The sequence below is a fragment of the Nannospalax galili genome, unplaced genomic scaffold, assembly GCF_000622305.1.
Source record: "Nannospalax galili isolate Female #2095 unplaced genomic scaffold, S.galili_v1.0 scaffold304, whole genome shotgun sequence".
NCBI classification, from domain to species: Eukaryota; Metazoa; Chordata; class Mammalia; order Rodentia; family Spalacidae; genus Nannospalax; species Nannospalax galili.
The window spans coordinates 1,304,153-1,321,172 of NW_008352325.1; the positions used below are offsets into that span (position 1 = coordinate 1,304,153).

A 17,020-nucleotide genomic window follows, 5' to 3' on the forward strand; every position below is an offset into this window, starting at 1 on the left:
ACAGGCACTCAGGAGCTATCTCTGAATCCCATTATGGTAAAGCTGTATCAGACCCCAGCATATCATGTATTCCCAAAATGAACATACTTTCTTGTTTAGATGTCAGAGTTATTTGGCCATTCTGAGTCTTATGGTCTTCATCTTTAATGATTACTCTGATATATGAAAGATAATATAAAAGAATGGGCAAAGTCTTTGGTATACAGTTGAAGTGCTCAACATGTTCATAAATTACCAATTCATACTTGTAACATTACTACTTACATCAATGTTGGACTATTACTTTCATAATAGCAACTCTTTTTTTCACCAGGGCTCTATTTCTGTCTGCTACCCAAGGGACACAAGAAAAAGGCAGCGTTCTGAAAATTTAGAAGAAGGCCCTTGGGAAGAGTTAACTCTCCAGGCTGCTTGAACTTTAACATCTATCCTTTGTAACTGTAAGAAATTAGTGCCTATTGTTCTAGCCAAACAACCTTCAGTATCTATTTTTATAGAAGCCTAAGTGAAGATAGTAGCTAAAAAGATAGAAAAACATACAGAGAGGTTTAAATATTGATACTGGAGTTGAAAGTGAGGCAAACTAGGTGATAATAGACTGTAGAGAACCTTTATTTTTTCCGTGATAAAGAAGACTGAATCACCTGCTACAAAGAAAGGCACACTCAAATGGCCTGGCAAAAATATGCCCACTGGTGCAATAGTAGAACGAATGTGATGCGAGTAACAGAATACTTTCTGATTGGATTTATAGCTTTACAAGAAGGAACTGGTGCTGTTAATGGGCTCAATAACTGATGGCTAGGCAGGTCACAGGCCCTAGGGTAGAGGCTACTACTTTTATCCTGCTAAATGGGCATAGTATTAAACTGACTTCTAGTCACTTATTGTTATATCCATAGATTAATGTATCTCTCAGCTCTCAGCTCCCAAGAGAAGCTGCTTGCAGCTGATGGTTATTAACACAGAGACCCATAACTGGACAATATGAAGAAAATTAGCCTGTATCAGACCCTGTCCCTCCAAGGCTCAGAGATCACTGCTGAAGATTGGAGAGGGGAGGTTTTTAGATCCAGAGGTGGTGGATGAATATAAGACAATCATGCTTTCTAGACACAACAGAGTCATTACACATATGAATTTATAGAGCTTGAGAGTATGCACAAGTCCTTCCCAAGTCCAAGCCAGACAAAAATCCCGCATGAATCAGGGAGGTGGGCAAGAAGTCCCACCTCAGTGGAGAAACTATTGGAAAATTGTAGCTGATGGGAGAAGAAGAACCAGTTTTCTTTAAGAGTATGACTGGGTAGGTTGACCAGGCTCCTGGTGATGACCCACATCCAAGAGCATGTGAAGAACATAAAGTAGACTTGATAGGCCTTAAAAATAGAGGACTTCATGTCAAGTTAGTGTCCCCTAAGTTGACTCAATAGGCCTTAACATAAATGACAGAATGTGTGAAATTTAGTGAGGGGTATGGGAAAGTGCCAATGGGGAAGGGTGTGTAAAGAGGACTAAAATGTTGTGTGTGAAATACACAAAAATTCAATAAAAATATTAAAAAGTAGAGGACATACAGTGAGGGGGATAGGAAGGTGGAGATGGATCTGAGAGAAGATGGGAGAGGGACTCTGAATATGATCCAACTACACTGTGTGAAATTCTCTAAGAATCCATAAAAATATTATTAAAAATTAAACCTCAACAAGTTAAATGTATGAGATAATATAATCACACAATGGAGTACAGCGAAGTTATTTTTAAGAAACAGTAATAATTGTGTATTTAAAACTAATAAGAATAATTTAAAATATAAATGGGGATTCTGGAGAGATGGCTCAGTGGTAAAGAGCATACACTGCTTTTCCAGAGGAGCCAAGTTTAGATTTCAGCATCCATGGCAAGCAGACCCTAACTGCCTAAAACTCCATTTCCAGGGGATCTGATTCTTTTGGCCTTCACAGGCTTCTGCACTCAAGTGCACATACCCACACATGCACATATATAATTTAGAAAATAATAAATATAAGAATAAAGCATAAATGTATTTTGGAAAATATATAATGAACACCATGATGTATCTCTATGATTGTTGTTTTGATAATAATTTATATAATTAAATGAAAAAACACTTCATGACAAATAATTGAAAGAATGTTTTTAAATATTCTCATTGTCATTATTTCAAAATATTCAAAATAATTATTGCTAGCAAAAAGAACAATAAAAATAAAAGCAGAGGGAACCATATTAGTCCAACAACCTACCGACAAATTATACATACAACTAGATTAAGGAATATATATGTCTAGGCAAGGTTTATCTGAGAACGTTTGGTCTTTGCCCAAGCTTTATCTATATGGCACATGGTAATTAAAAGTACCTGACTAGTGGAACTAAGCTTCTTGGATGTTTAACAGCCATACTTTGAGGCCTATACTAATTTGGTCAGAAGGACAGTTTTTGGTCCTTGCCCTCCTAGGTTGACTAAGTTCCAGGGGACTATGAACATCTCTCAAAATGTTGTATAACTGTGCTGAGTCACCTGTCCTCTTGATCAAGGAGGCCGTGGCAACCCCACCAGATGGACCTGAACCAGTGTCCAGTCTATAAAGAAGAGGGTCAACACAGAGGAAACATTTCCTCCATGCTTCCATGAGAAGCCAACCATGGTCAAGCAGGACCTTTGACTTATCTTCACATAGACAGAACTGGTAAAAGAAAAGAGCCAGGGGCTCTGGGTCTCCTCCTAAGCCCATGTGACCCCTGAGGAACAGATGCTCAAATGGCCTTAAGAGTAAACATAAATTGGTTTATCTGGGCCAACTATAGGGTCTTAAGCACCCAAAAGGAAAGTATAACCAAAGATTAATGAGGTCAATATAATTTTTTAAGAGTCCATATGCATAGCTAAAGGCTGCATAATAAGAAACAATGCTAGACAGGAGATACCTTCCCTTGAGTTGTTGGCCAGGGTGGCCCAAGAGACTCCCAGACAGTAACCCAGCATAGAACTGGGAAAATGAACAGCAGACCCCATTCTTATCTAAAGGAATATTGACAACTGATTGATTGCTGCTAGATGAGGAACAGCTGATCTTCCTACAAGAAGGATCTCTAGATCGGCTGACTAGATTCAGCAGATGGACAAGCACTGGTGAATGTCTGGGGACACCAACAATACAGTGGACAGTAACAGGGATGACAGAGTAGATGGGCTCCAGTGTGGGGGGGGCGCTATGGGAGGGTGCCATTTGGGAAGTGGGTATATAGATGAATAAGATTGTTCAGGATGTTCTGTTTGATATACACACACAAAAAAATCAATGTTGGGGGCCTCTGTTATGTGAAGTAGAAGTCTCTTCATATCTGGGTAGCTCACGAAGCTCGGAGTTATGTGCTGAGACTCCTTTCATAGCAGGGTGCCTTCCTGGCAATTTTCCTGACTCTCCTTTTGAAGTGCCCGCCATAAATGCCATAACATAAACATGGCCTCTGGCTCTAGGAATACCATGCTTTCCTGTGTGATTTTTCAGGTAGTCAGCAGTCTGGCAGCATGGCAGAAATCCACTTCCATATGCAAATAAAATGTCTCACAAAGTATCTATCAGCCAAAGCTTTTACCACTACCCCCATGGTATAAATATCCCAGTCTTTCTCTCAGTATCAGAGAGCTGGGTCGCAGAGAGCTGGATCACTTGAAGCTACACTTAATAAAAAGCTGTGACACAGGCTAAGCTGAATCTTGAGTCTTGTGTCTTACTACCGGCGACCCAGCCTCTCCGGGGGGTGCAATCCTCTGTAACTGACTTGCGGACACCCTAGCTTTCACCGTCCTCGTACTCTTCCTGCGTGGTTCAGTGGCCAGTGGACCTCGCATCCTGAGGAAAGTACACGGGTGAAATAAGGATGGGACCGGCTGAGTAGACCTCAGCAGCAGAGGGACTTTTCAGCACCAAAAAGTGGCGGACGGGGACCCGCCTGCCGCCGCGGCCAGCCACCGCATCCAGGAGACACGAGCCGCGGTGCCACAGGACGCGGCCCACTGGAGAAGCCTGTGGGACGTGGCCAGGCCCACCGTGCCGCTTCCAGGGCGCGCAGAGAGCCCAGCGTGCACTATAAATCAACAAATAAAAATGAGCTATATTTGAGAAGGAAGCATAAAAATTTACTTCATGTTAATTAGTAGAGGTGATAAACATTACCACTGAAATGTACCCGATGACTTTATATCCATACTCACGTGCCAAGGATCCGAGTGTAACTGACGGTGACTAGTAATGATCAGATACATAGAGATTAGAGATGCATGTGGAAACATCTAAGTGTTAGTAGCCTTTAAAATGTATCTTTCTGTAGGAAACAGTATATTTTAAAATGAGATGGAGATCTTTTTAAAAGGTTAAAAACTCATTCAATTTTATGTCTTATGGGGTTTATACTGAGTTCAATATTGTATAACTGTATTAATTCAACTGTGAACCTAAAAATTTACAGTCACTTTTGAAAGAGATGTATCTTTGCTCTGGAAATTGTTATTGAATATGTTAAAGCTGTAATGAAATGCTTCTTCTAATCATGTGGTTATTAAATAAATAAAAATAAGAAAGAAAAATAGAAAAATAAAAACATTTAAAAAGTTTGAATATAATTAGGATATTTAGAATCATTAAGCAGTAGATGATATTTTGAAGACTGGACAGTGTTGGAATGGGAAAAAGTCATCAATGTAATCTTTTATGAATAGCTTTAATATGAATAGCTTTAATTCATATTAGCTATTGGGAATTGATTCTAAGATGCCCTTTATTAGAATGTATTGAGAAGAATGTGTTTATAATTTATAATCAATAAACATTCCTACGATTGACAAAGTTGCTGAATGCCCAAGAAAAATTATATTGAACTCAATTCCTAAATCTTAAGAATTACTCTTTGAAACTGTTAGTAGACAACAACAGTAACTATTATTAATTGAATACCGTTCCTTGCTCTAGAACATTTCCTACGTATTATACATGACTGAATTCTTACAATTTTATGAGATGTATTATTGTTCTCAATTTATGTCTGAAGCAACTAAAAGTTCTGGAGCTTAGTTTTATGCTATCTGGCCTTGTTGTCTCCTTTTATCTCATTATTTTTATATGAATCACATAAAATAGTTATTATCCTATGAATTATTTTCCTTATTATGTGTTTATAAATAAGGACACACAGGTTAAAAAGAATTCCATGTGGTCCTGGTTCATACAACAAATAAGCATTTGACTAGATTTGAGCCCATTCTTGATCCTGGAGCCTAATCTCTGAATTCTTGTTTTGATTCAGGAAGTGCAATACACAGGGTCTTAAAGAAACAGTCATAAATAAATTTGATTCAGAATTGTTGGTGCCACACCTGTCAACATTATACTAGTAATTTGGTGGCTGTAACAAACCCTTTGTTCAACATAAAGTCTCTTGGAATGATATTTCAAGAGTCCATTTTGAGTACTACTTTCAAGAAGAAATGAATGATGTCTCTAAAATTATATTGGCCTGGGGTTTTCTGCTTAAAAGGTGAATAGCATGCTTGCCCAATAATAACTTTATTTCTTTTATAAAGTCTTCTTGGCAAGAAATATACTATTATGCATTGAAACATTAACAAATTTAAGCCCAATCTTCTTTCTTGAAAGACTAGAAAAAGTCACTAGCTCAGATCCAATGAAATACACAGTGTCTGTGAGGTGGACTGGAACTCATCAATGGTTCCTTCATTTCTGATACTTACATATTCTAATGACTAACATAATATTTAGTTGTTGGTGGCCTTATCCTTCCTTCACTCATTTTCTTTTGACCTTTAGGCCACAGTTGAGAGCTGAAAATGAGCTTTGGAAGCATCAGAAGTCTGATCCTAGAGCAAGCCAAGCACCTCCTGTAACAGACTTGATCTTTTTCTTTTCCACACTGAAAGATGTTAATCTTTTATCACTCCCTGCCTGCCATACACACTTCCCTACACAGGAAATAGTTTCTGTTGTTGTCCTTTGGAGGTATCACTCAGTAGTCAGCATCTAGAGACGCCACACTGATGACAGTAACACCATTATTCCAGTCTTTGGAACTGTAGAACTATTTATATGGTGCTTGTTTCTTTTCAGTTCCTGTTCTTACCAAATTTACTTTTGCCTATTTCATTTTTTCATTACTTTCCTATTTCATTTTAGCCATTGGAACCTAACTCTTTAATAACCATCAGCAGATTGTTTCCATGGAGAGAGGCAAATAAGTGTGTTATTCAATTATTAAAGTGATACATAAATCTGCTTTTGGTAAAATAAATTTATCCTTATATATAAAATGAATTACCTGTTCATTTTGTGCTGTTCCCTAAAGTAATATACTTTATTTTTAAACTAAATTTTGTTTACAAGTGGATTTGTAAGTTTTATCATTTTAGTACAACTTTCTTAAAAATATGTAACAAAATACCATATTCAGTTATAATTTTAAGCTACTTTACCTGTTAAAATTTGAACAATCTCACATTCACGCTTTTCTGCCTCACTAGAATCATGAGAGATGCATAAAGGCAATGTCGCTTTATTTACCTCCAAGTCTTGCTCTGATGGAAATGTCTGGTAGTTTCCTGGAGTTCCATCTCCTGTCCTGTTGCAGTTCTTCTGATAGAATTGTTTGTCTTTTTACTACTGTTTGAAATCCTGTGTCTGGTCTAGGGATTCTATTTTGAGGTTTCACATCATGGAAACTCACAAGATTTGGTATGGTTTTGCCGATGTCAGGCTTTAAATCAGCATCGCCACCAGGACTCATAAATCCTGAACAGGGATCACCTAGTGGCACATCATCACGAAGTGGAAATAATGGATAATCCTGCCCAAATGGTGGGGGATAAGGGTAGTGGGAATTGTAGTCTGGCAGGACTGAAGGTGGGTAAGGATGAAATTTCAAAAAAGCAGGGCTGCATTTCTTTTCAAATCTGCCATGGTTATGTCTGTCCTCAAAACCTTTCACAAAAGGCATGTTCATTTTTCGTAAGAGATCACAACAGTGTGGGTAATCTGAATTGTCAATGGGCTTTATTCCTGAGAAGATGAACCTTTTGGGGATACTTATCTTTCCAGGTTTGTTCTTAAGCTCCATATCCATGGACTTCCTCATTATAATTTTTGATAATCGTGAATTAAATTCTTCTGTAATTCTGTTCCCTTTAACTATTGAAAACCCATTGAAGGTTAAGATTAATACAGCATAAATTATTCAACTTTCTAAATGTTAGTCATTTTCTTTTTTTCTCAAGGTAATTTTTTCCATTAAATGAAAGATAAAGCAGTACAGGAATAGGATAGAAAGGAAAAAAAAGCAAGAGCCCTTGTTGCTTGGCTACAGATAGAATTCCAACACACTGAACCATTTATTATGTACATCATAATGTAATTCTTAGAAAAACAACAAAAAATGGCCTTGGTAGTATATCCATTAGATACTTCTCCAAAACTCAGGAAAACCATATTCATTTATATATTTTTAACACTTTCAATATTGATATTTTATAGGTAGATAAAATGGTATTCAAATATGAAGAAGTTGATATAGTGAATACACGCATCCAAACTACAAGGAAGTATTTACCTGATAGGTGGAATAAATTTTAACATTTAGTATCTAAGTGTTAAATATAGTCCAGCAAAAAAACATGTATTATACTAACTCTTAGATAGGATTTTTAGGAAGACAGTTTATAAGTTATAGGCAAAGTAAATGTTCATTCTTATATGCTTAAATAATTCTTTCTTTCCTTAAAGTTACCAGGATGTCCAGAACGTAAGCCATGTTTTCATGCTATTTCTGCAAATGACTTTGTGAAAAACAAGTTTCTTTTAAAGGATGAATGTATCAGTTCAATTAAGAGCCAATTTCAATTAGACTTTTTTTCCCCACAAAAACTGTTACCAAATGTATTAGAGTTTGGAGGCAGTAACTCATAGCTTTCTTAATGAAGAAAAAAAACAAAACAAAACAGGCAAACTTCTATGAGTCAGACACAATATAAATCAATCAATCGGACTAATTATACAAGTGTAACTAGAATGTGGCCATGCCCACTACAATCATTGCACTCCTGAGATTACTACAGAATAAGAGGTGAGGTTGAAATACATGGTTAGTTTTTCAGTTTATAATCCTGGACAGTCTATCCAAAACATAAAATGTCCCATGGGTTTTTAGTCAACTCAGTTTCACTCATTTCTTCATATTAAATAACGTTGACAAGGCACTTGATAGTCTACCTTTAGTTGCTCGAACTTCATTGCTCATCGTATTTGCTATGACTGCTAAATATTTTATTAAAGCTGTTATTGATCCTTCCAAAGGCAGAAAAGTGGATGTATGAGTCTTTGTATTTAAAATACATTTTTACTGTAAATGGTCTTTTAGACAACTGGTTTCATGTTTTTCTGAAAGGTATTGAAGAGCTTTTAAGTTGAGTACTGCCTGAAAGTCAATTTCATCTACTGCGATTTTCCTCCATTTTTCTATCAAGCAGGCTTTTCAGGCAATATTTTCCTCCTAGGTGTTCACTGCATTCCCCTTCCCTTAAGTTCCATACATTGATAATGTACAATTCTTCACATTACTAGAGTCAGGAACTTTACGTTCTCAGTATTGGTGGCCTTGCACAGGCTCCCAAAGGCTGAAACTCAATATCCAACCAGAGAACTAAGAACGGCCTTTGCTCTGTAGCCAAACACCATTATTGCAAGGCAAAAGCTGCGGACTTCGGGTTCCACGATTTCTCGCCTAGCTCCAGAATCTGAACACCTAAGTTCTGGAGTATTCCCTGAGTGGCGAGGCTCCCTCAAATCACCAGCACAGTAGCGGCTGGGCGCCGAGAGTCTCTAGCCTGCTCCCAGGCGAGCACACCTGCCGCGGGCCGCACAGCGGAAGCGGCGGCGCGTCCGTCAGTCCGTTCTTCCGGTCTGCCCCCGGCAACTTCCGGCGGCGGGTGGGCGCGTGCCTGGCAACGACCTTCTGCACTGAGGCTCGGCCGGCGGCGGCGGCGGCGGCGGCGGCGGCGGCGGTGTGTGGATGGAGGCCTTGGCCCTCGGCCGGGCTCCGCCGGGCTGGCGGCGGCCCGCAGGCTCCGCGTTCCCGGTGCTCTCCATCCTGCTCTCCGCCTTCCTGCTGCGGGCACCCCCGGCAGGTGAGGCGAGGCGCCGCCAGCCAAGACAATTGCTGTGGCCCGTGTCACGTGATCCCGCCCCCACCAAAAAACCCCGTATCACTAATACCATAGCGGCAACGTTTGTTTTGTATAGAAATCTTAGAAAGAAACTACATTTGCATAGAGGAGAGCGTGGCGGGAAATTGAATAACCCGTAGATAGGATTATCCTGACATGAAGTTTTTAAAGAAAACGACCCCAGCAAACTATCCAAGCCCCACGGGTCCTTTCCGGGCCTTGTTGGAGTGTGAACTGCAAAGTGATTTATTGTGTTGACTGTCCTGTGTACCTAGGAAGCATCCTGTTGCTTTTATACTATCCTTGATGTTGGCGCGCCATCTGTTGGTTTCGATAGAAAATGCAGGGTGTATCAGTTCTGTTTCAAAATCTATTTCTGCTGAAGAAAGACCTGAGAATTTAATTGAATTGTAGTTTGGCTGCGTTGTTTTGTGTTCAAGTTGTAGTCTTATTAAAAAATAAAATGGCCCATAATTACTAAATAAATACACAAAAAGTACACTCGTCAGAAGCAAAAATTTTTTCAAGTAAGGGAGAACGAAAATACTAATGAAGAATATAAATGCAGGAGGAATGTGAATCAAGGGACAGGATGGAGAAAGGAAGGAAATGAGAAGCCGGAAGAAAGGTTACAGTCTCTATGAAGCTCAGGTGTCAAGGTGCAAAGAAGTGCTGTGGGAGCAAATAGTCTAATCTGGTGGAAAAAAGGGGTTTTGAGTAAGGCTCATGCACTTGTACCTGGGAGTGAAAGTTTGTGGTTTCATTTAAAAATCTTGCTTGGTTTTCCTTTCCTCCTATAACAGATCCATGAGAGGATCCAAAATAGGTTGGCAGTCACTATCTTTTAAAAAAATTATTATTTTTATTTTATGCAAATGAGTGTGTTGCTTGTAGGCAGATGCTCCTGTGTAGAGCAGTGCCTACAGAGGTAAGAAGAGGGTGGAGGATCACCTGGAACTGGAGTTATAGACAGTTGTTAGCTGCCATGTGGGTGCTAGGAATCAGACCCTGATCCTCTGCAAGAGTAGCCAGTGCTCTTAACTACTGAGCTCTCTCTCCAGCCCCCAAGCAATCAACATCTAACACCACAAATACTAAAAGCTGATGTTTATATAGCACTTAACAGTTTATACAGTTTTCCACTCAGCTCCTGTAGCAACTCTGTGAGCCTGGAATTAGCATCAATCCCATTTTGCAGATGGGAAAACAGAAAGTCCTAATAGCAGTATATGATGGAATTTGGATTTAAATTCTCATCGAGTATTTAATACTGTATTATTTTTCCTCTGCTTGCTGTTAAGGTTATTTGGGTGTAGGACTTTAGTATGTCGCACTGCCTTTCCCACTTTTTCTGTTCGTAGTATTATGCCCATCTGTGTATGCTTGTTCAACAATGAAGACTCTCAAGATGTATTTCACAATTATTATTTAATAGTTTTGATATCAAAGGTATGGTGTTTGCCAATGATTCTTGTTAAGTTGCCTTGGACACTGGTTCTTCTGTCCATGGAGTTTATACTGAGGAGAATAATATACGTGTATGAATAATTGTCTTGCACTGTAGATTGACTGTTATGAGAGAGGTGCCAGTGATGTCCCATGTCAGCTAAGAAATAAGGACAAATAGGAAACTTGAAGGGGGAGGGATTTGTGATTTGGGTCCTGCAAAGAGGGAAGATTTGGACCTTTGATAGGATGGGTGTATTCTGAATAGATAGAGAATTGCTGGGGAAACCTGGGCATGGTGGTGCATGCTTTAAAACCCAGCACTTGGGAGGCAGAGGCAGGTGGATCTCTGTGAGTTCAAGGCCAGACTGTTCTACATAGTGAGTTCCAGGCCAGATGGGGCTACAGGGAGACCCTGTATCAAAAAGAGAAAATGGCTGGCGGTAAGAACTGTAACAGATATAAGACATATGAAGGGAAGTAGGCAGCATGTCAGAAGACACTGTTTCACGATTCTTGCATGAGGGCAAGATCAAATACTATGCCATTTTAATGCTTGGAATTTTTATGTGGAAAATTTTGATCATTTTTTTTCTTTCTCTTTTTCATAGTTGGCTATTTCGCTCGATTACCGAGAAGTTTTCGCTTGACCCAAGATTCATTGAAAATAGTGGGATCATCACATTTTCCTGGTATCCATGCATAGCTTTCAGCAATTTAAAGAAAGTTATTAGTTATTAAATGTAACGCTCTTGTTGAAAAGGCTAATGCTCCCCAATTACCCTGCTTCCTAAAATCAGTTTCTTTCTGCAGAACCGAATTAAAATTGTTTGCATATAGTTGGAGTCATCAGGTCTAATTATGTGTGCAAAGAAAAATTATTTCTAAAAGTTAAAGTTGCCTACAGTGTTTTTCTTTGTAATGGACATAATACTGGTAATAATATTAAATGTGTGCAGCTTAAATATGCTAAAATAATTTGCAGATGAGATCTATATAACATAACAATTTTGGGTATATATGATTTTTCTACTAGTTATATGAGGCGTAACAGATGTAACTCTTTTGAGATAGGATCTCACTTTGTAGCCCTGGCTGACTTGGAACTCACAGATACTCACCTGCCTATGACTCCCAAGGGGCCAACATTTTTGCATTTTTATTGAGTTAATTTCATTCACCATGAAATGATTCCTTTAATGTGTTTTTAGTGTTTTGACAACATTGGACAGCCATCACCCCTTTCTAATTCCACATTGTCACTATGTTGAAAGAAATGCTACAGTTATTAAGCAAGTGTTCCCTAGCCCCTGAAAACTGCTAATCTACTTTCTGATTATTTAGATTAGCATACTCTGGCCACAGGCAAAGCCTTTCGTTATATGGCCTTTTGTGTCTGGCTTCTTTCACTAAGTATAATACCATGGGGGTTCATGCATGCTATAGGATAAAAAAGTACTTCATTCCTCAAAAAAAAAAAATAAAAGGACTTCATTCCTTTTATTAGTATTCTTTTGTATATGGATGTATGTTTTTACTTCCTTTTATATTTTCTTTTTTTTAAAGCAGAGCATAGGTGGGAGTTTATTTACAGAGGAGTGTGCACCCCCCAATTTACAGGTGCACTGGAAAGTACACACTCAAATATAGATTCTGTGACTTCTTGACAGCCACAGGAAATAGTGAGAGAGGCGCCTTCTGGCATTCTTTGCTTATATATGCTTAGACCCTCCCCCACATGTAGCTAAGGTCGACTTATTGGGTGGGAGGGGTAAATGACTCCCCCCTTGACTCCTTGATGAGTATGGGAGGGAGGTGTAACTAGCTTGCTGGCATAGTGGTAGGAGTACACTTCCAGGTAACACTCCACCCCTTCCTCTGGCTCTTACATTCTTTCCACCAACCTCTTCAGAAAAAGTCCTTGAACCTTGGAGGGGTGGTGGGTATGGGATGATTTTTCTCCTATTGTGGCAAGGCACTGAACTTTCGGGTCTCTGCATCGTCAGTTTTCCATGGGTTGTTGGCCCATTTCAGTGGGATTCCATCTACTATAAAAACACAAACAGCAAGAAGCAAGACCATCTAAACAGCAGCTGCTATAATAACTTAAGCTATGGGTGTAAACCCAGTTGCTTGGATGATACTTTAGCAAATGCATTACATCAATCTAACAAAAAAATTGTGGTGGCTTTCCACTGGGGCCTATATTCTCCCCTGCCACAGGGGGTTGGTTTGGTATACAGTACCAGATGTGGGTTCCACCCCTAGGAGCAGGCATTACATACAGTCGAAAATTGCTGGTTGTACATACACTAGATCAGCAGGAACATCTTGTTTGTATATTGATAGTCCAACACTCAGAGTCTGTCTTTGAGGAAAACTATAGGGGACAGTTCTCCCCCAGTCATCTGCATATTGCCTTTTGCCAACCATGAAAGCCACACATCCAGTGACAGGGAGTTTCCAGCTTAGTCCAAGCTTGACTTCTCCCTCTCCTGTGTTCACATCAAGCACTGTCTTCAGCAGTAGGGTCCCTCTGTTCACTTCTGGTGTACAACTAACATTATTGGCAATGGCCTTTATTATTTGGGGGACTTCCAGGGCCTTAAGGCCAACAGCTCATAGGGGGGCAACCCACGTGTGGCACTGGGATTTTCATTTAACAACTATATTGTTCTGGAAGGCCTTTGTTCCATCCCCTCATTAAACTAAAAACCTGTGCTTAAGGATTTTTCTTTTAATTGTGTATCTGGAGAATTTTTTTCCCTTTTTTCCCATAGTTCTTTTTATAGCCCTCCTTCCACCCCTCCTCTTTCACTACCCCCTTTTTACTTATTTTGCCCTTAGTAACACCTTTATCCTACTATTCTCTCTCGGGTTCCTTCTTTCCTTTACCTTCCTGTTTCCTTTCCATATTCTTGGTCCCTGCAGTTGCATCAGGATATGCACTTACTTATAAGGATTTGGGGCTAGGATCCACATATGAGGGAGAACATACATCTTTTGTTTTTCTGAGTGTGTGTTACTTAGTATCACAGTTTCTAGATCCATCCATTTACCTTCGTATTTCATTTTTTCATCTTTCTTTACTGATGAACAGAACTTCATTGTGTAAATGCACCACATTTTCATTAACCACTTGTCAGTTGAGGGGCACTTAGGTTGCTTCCATCTCTTAGCTATTGTGAAAAGCGCAGCAACATGGATGTACAAGAGTCTCTGTAATAGGATGAGTTCCTTGGGTATATGCCAAGGAATTATATAACTGGGACAAATGGTAGGTTCATTTTTAGTTTTTTAAAGAGTTTTCCACACTGCCTTCCATAGGGGTTGAAAAAGTTTGCAGTCCCACTGGCAATGGATGAGCATTCCTCTTTCCCCACATCTTCTCCAACATTTGGTATCATTTGTTCTCTTGATCTTAGCCAGTCTGACTGGGGTAAGATGAAATCTTAAGGTGGTTTTAATTTGCATTTCCCTAATTACTAATTATGTTGAACACCTTTTAAGATGCTTCTTAGCCATCTTTATTTCTTCTGTTGAGAACTCTCTGTTCAGCTCCTTCATCCATCTTTTAATTGGGTTAGTTCCTTCCTTGATTCTTTGTTTTTTGAGTTTGTTATATATTCTGGATGTCAAACCTCTGTCAGATTGTCGCTGGTGAAGATTTTCTCACACTCTGTGGGTTTTCTCTTCCCTTCCTTGGTTGCTTCTTTTGGTGTACAGAAGGTTTTTAGTTTAATGAGGTCCCATTTGTTGATTCTTGACCTTCTTTCCTGAGCAATTAATGTCCAGGTTAGAAAATCCTTTCCTACACCTATATCTTGTAGGTTATTGCCAATATTTTCTTCTTCTAACAGTTTCAGAGGTTCAGATTTCACATTGAGGTCTTTGATTCATTTGTATTTGGCTTTTGCGCAAGGTGAAAGATAAGGGTTTAGTTTCATTCTTGTACAGGTGGAGATCCAGTTTGCCAGCACCATTTGCTGAACATGCTGTCTGTCCTCCAGTGAAAGTTCTTGGCCCCTCTGTCAAATACCAGGTGGCTGAAATTGCATGTACTCATATTAGGGTCTTCAATTTTGTTCCATTGACCTATGGGTCTATTTTTGTGCCAGGACCATGTTTTTATGACCATAACTCTGTCATACAGTTTAAAATTTGGTCTAGTAATCCCCCCAGCATTGCTCTTAGTCCTCAGGGTTGCTTTGGCTATCCATGGCCTTTTGTGCTTCCATATGAACCTTAGGATTTTGATATAGCATTGCATTGAATATAAAAATGGTTTTTGGTAGGATGATCATTTTCACAATATTAATTCTTCCAATCTATGAGCATAGGAGGTCCTTTAATCTTCTGATGTCTTCCTCAGTCTCTTTCTTTAAAGATTAAACATTCTCATTGTAGACTTCTTTAATGTCTTTGGTCAGGTTTATTCTGAGTTATTTATGTATGCATTAATTAATTTATTTTTGAGGTTATTGTGAAAGGGTGTGTTTGCAATTATTATTTCTCTGATTGCTTGTTATTTGTATGTAGAAAGACTGTAGACTTTTGTAGATTAAATTTGTAACCTGCCACATTCCTGTTAAGTGTTAATCATTTCTAGGAGTTTTCTGGTGAATTTTTTGCATCTCTTAGATATAATATCATATCATCTGCAAAAAGGGATAATTTCATATCTCTTTTTGAATTACTACTCGTTTAATTTCCTTTTCTTTTCTTATTGCTCTTGCAAAAGTTTCAAGCACTATATTAAAAAGGAGTGGAGATAGTGGGCAGCCTTGTCTGCTTCCTGATTTTAATGGGAATGCTTCCAGTTTTTCTCCATTTAGAATGATGTTGGTTGTTAGTTTGTTATATATGGCTTTAATTTTGTTGAGGTATGCTCCATCCAGTCCAATTCCCTCTAGGACTTTGAACATAAATGCGTGTTGGATTTTGTCAAAGGCCTTCTCTGCATCTATTGAGATGGATGGTTCTTGTCTTTGAGTCCATTTATATGACTTATGACATTCATTGACTTACATATATTGAACCATCCCTGCATCTCTGGAATAAAGCTGACTTGATCATAGTGGATGACCTTTTTCATGTGTGTCTGTATGTGGGTTGCAAGTATTTTGTTGAGCATTTTGCATCTATGTTCATTAAGGATATGAGTCTATAGTTTTCTTTTTTGGTTTTAACTTTACCTCATTTTGGTATTAGAGTGATGCTGGATTCATCGAAGAAATTTGGAAGTTCTCCCTCCATTTCTATCTTTTTGAATAAATATAAATTAAGTGGTATTGGATGTAGATCTTCTTTGAATGTCTAATAGACATTCATCTGGTCTTGTGCTTTTTTTAGTCAGGAGGTTTTGTATTGCTGTTTCAATTTCCTTATGTGGTATGGGTCTGTTTAAGCTGTTGATCTTTTCTTGGTTTAGTTTTGGCTGGTTCCCATACTTTTAGATACCCGTGTTTTTCAAATTTAATAACATATACATTTTTAAAGTATTCCCTTATAATGCTCTGGATATATTTGGTGTCTTTTGTGATGTTTCCCCTTTCATCTCTGATTTTGTTGATTTTGAGGTGCTCTTTCTTTCTTTTGGTTAACTGGATTAGGGGTCTGTCAATCTTGTTTATCTTTTCAAAGATCCAGTGGTTAGGATTTCTTGATTTTTTTGTATTATTTTCTTAGTTTCTTTTATATAAATTTCTGCTCTGATTTTTGTCATTTCTTCTTGTATGCGGGGTTTGGGTTTTGTTTGTTGTTGCTTTTCAGGTGTCTTGATTTGCAATGCTAAGTCATTTATTTGTGTTCTTTCTAATTTTTTAAATCTAGGCATTTAGAGATATAAACTTCTCTCTAAGGACTGCTTTCAACATGTCCCAGAGGTTTTGTTGTGTTGTATTGTCCTTTTAATTTAGTTCCAGGAATACTTTTATTTCTTTCTTAATTTATCCTTTGATCCACTCATCATTCACGAGTATGTTGTTTAATCTCCATGTGTTCATGTAGTTACTAGGGTTTCTTCAGGTGTTGATTTTAAGCTTTATTGCATTGTGGTCTGATAGAATGCATGGAATTATTTCAGTCTTTTTGTATTTGTTGAGGTTTGTTTTGTGCCCCAGTATGTCGTGCATTTTGGAGAAAGTTCCATGGGGCACTGAATAGAAAGTATATTCTTTGGTGGTTAGGCGGAACATTCGGTAGATGTCTGTTAGGCCTGTTTGATGTATGGTATTGTTTAATTTGAATGTCTCTCTGTTAATTCTAATCGAGACAATGGGGTATTGAAGTCCCCTACTATTAATGAATTGGGATTAATCT

The 17,020-nt window shown here is 38.5% G+C and overlaps 2 protein-coding genes across 4 annotated transcripts in view; one reads left to right on the forward strand and one right to left on the reverse strand.

Moving 5' to 3' along the window:
• Nucleotides 1–7,170, reverse strand: part of Spata48 (spermatogenesis associated 48) — a 48,381-nt gene extending 41,211 nt beyond the window's left edge. The window contains 1 exon segment of the mRNA XM_008849277.2: nt 6,600–7,170. Coding sequence (XP_008847499.2) covers nt 6,600–7,170 — 571 coding nt within the window.
• Nucleotides 7,171–9,062: 1,892 nt separating this feature from the next.
• Nucleotides 9,063–17,020, forward strand: part of Zpbp (zona pellucida binding protein) — a 102,335-nt gene continuing 94,377 nt past the window's right edge. For 2 of the 3 annotated variants that reach the window (XM_029554165.1, XM_029554166.1), the window contains exons 1-2: nt 9,087–9,214; nt 11,311–11,391. In XM_029554165.1, the coding sequence (XP_029410025.1) occupies nt 9,100–9,214; nt 11,311–11,391 (196 nt within the window). In that variant the 5' untranslated portion in view covers nt 9,087–9,099. Of the gene's footprint in view, nt 9,215–11,310; nt 11,392–17,020 lie in introns of all 3 variants that reach the window. The other variant, XM_029554167.1, reaches the window with a different exon arrangement.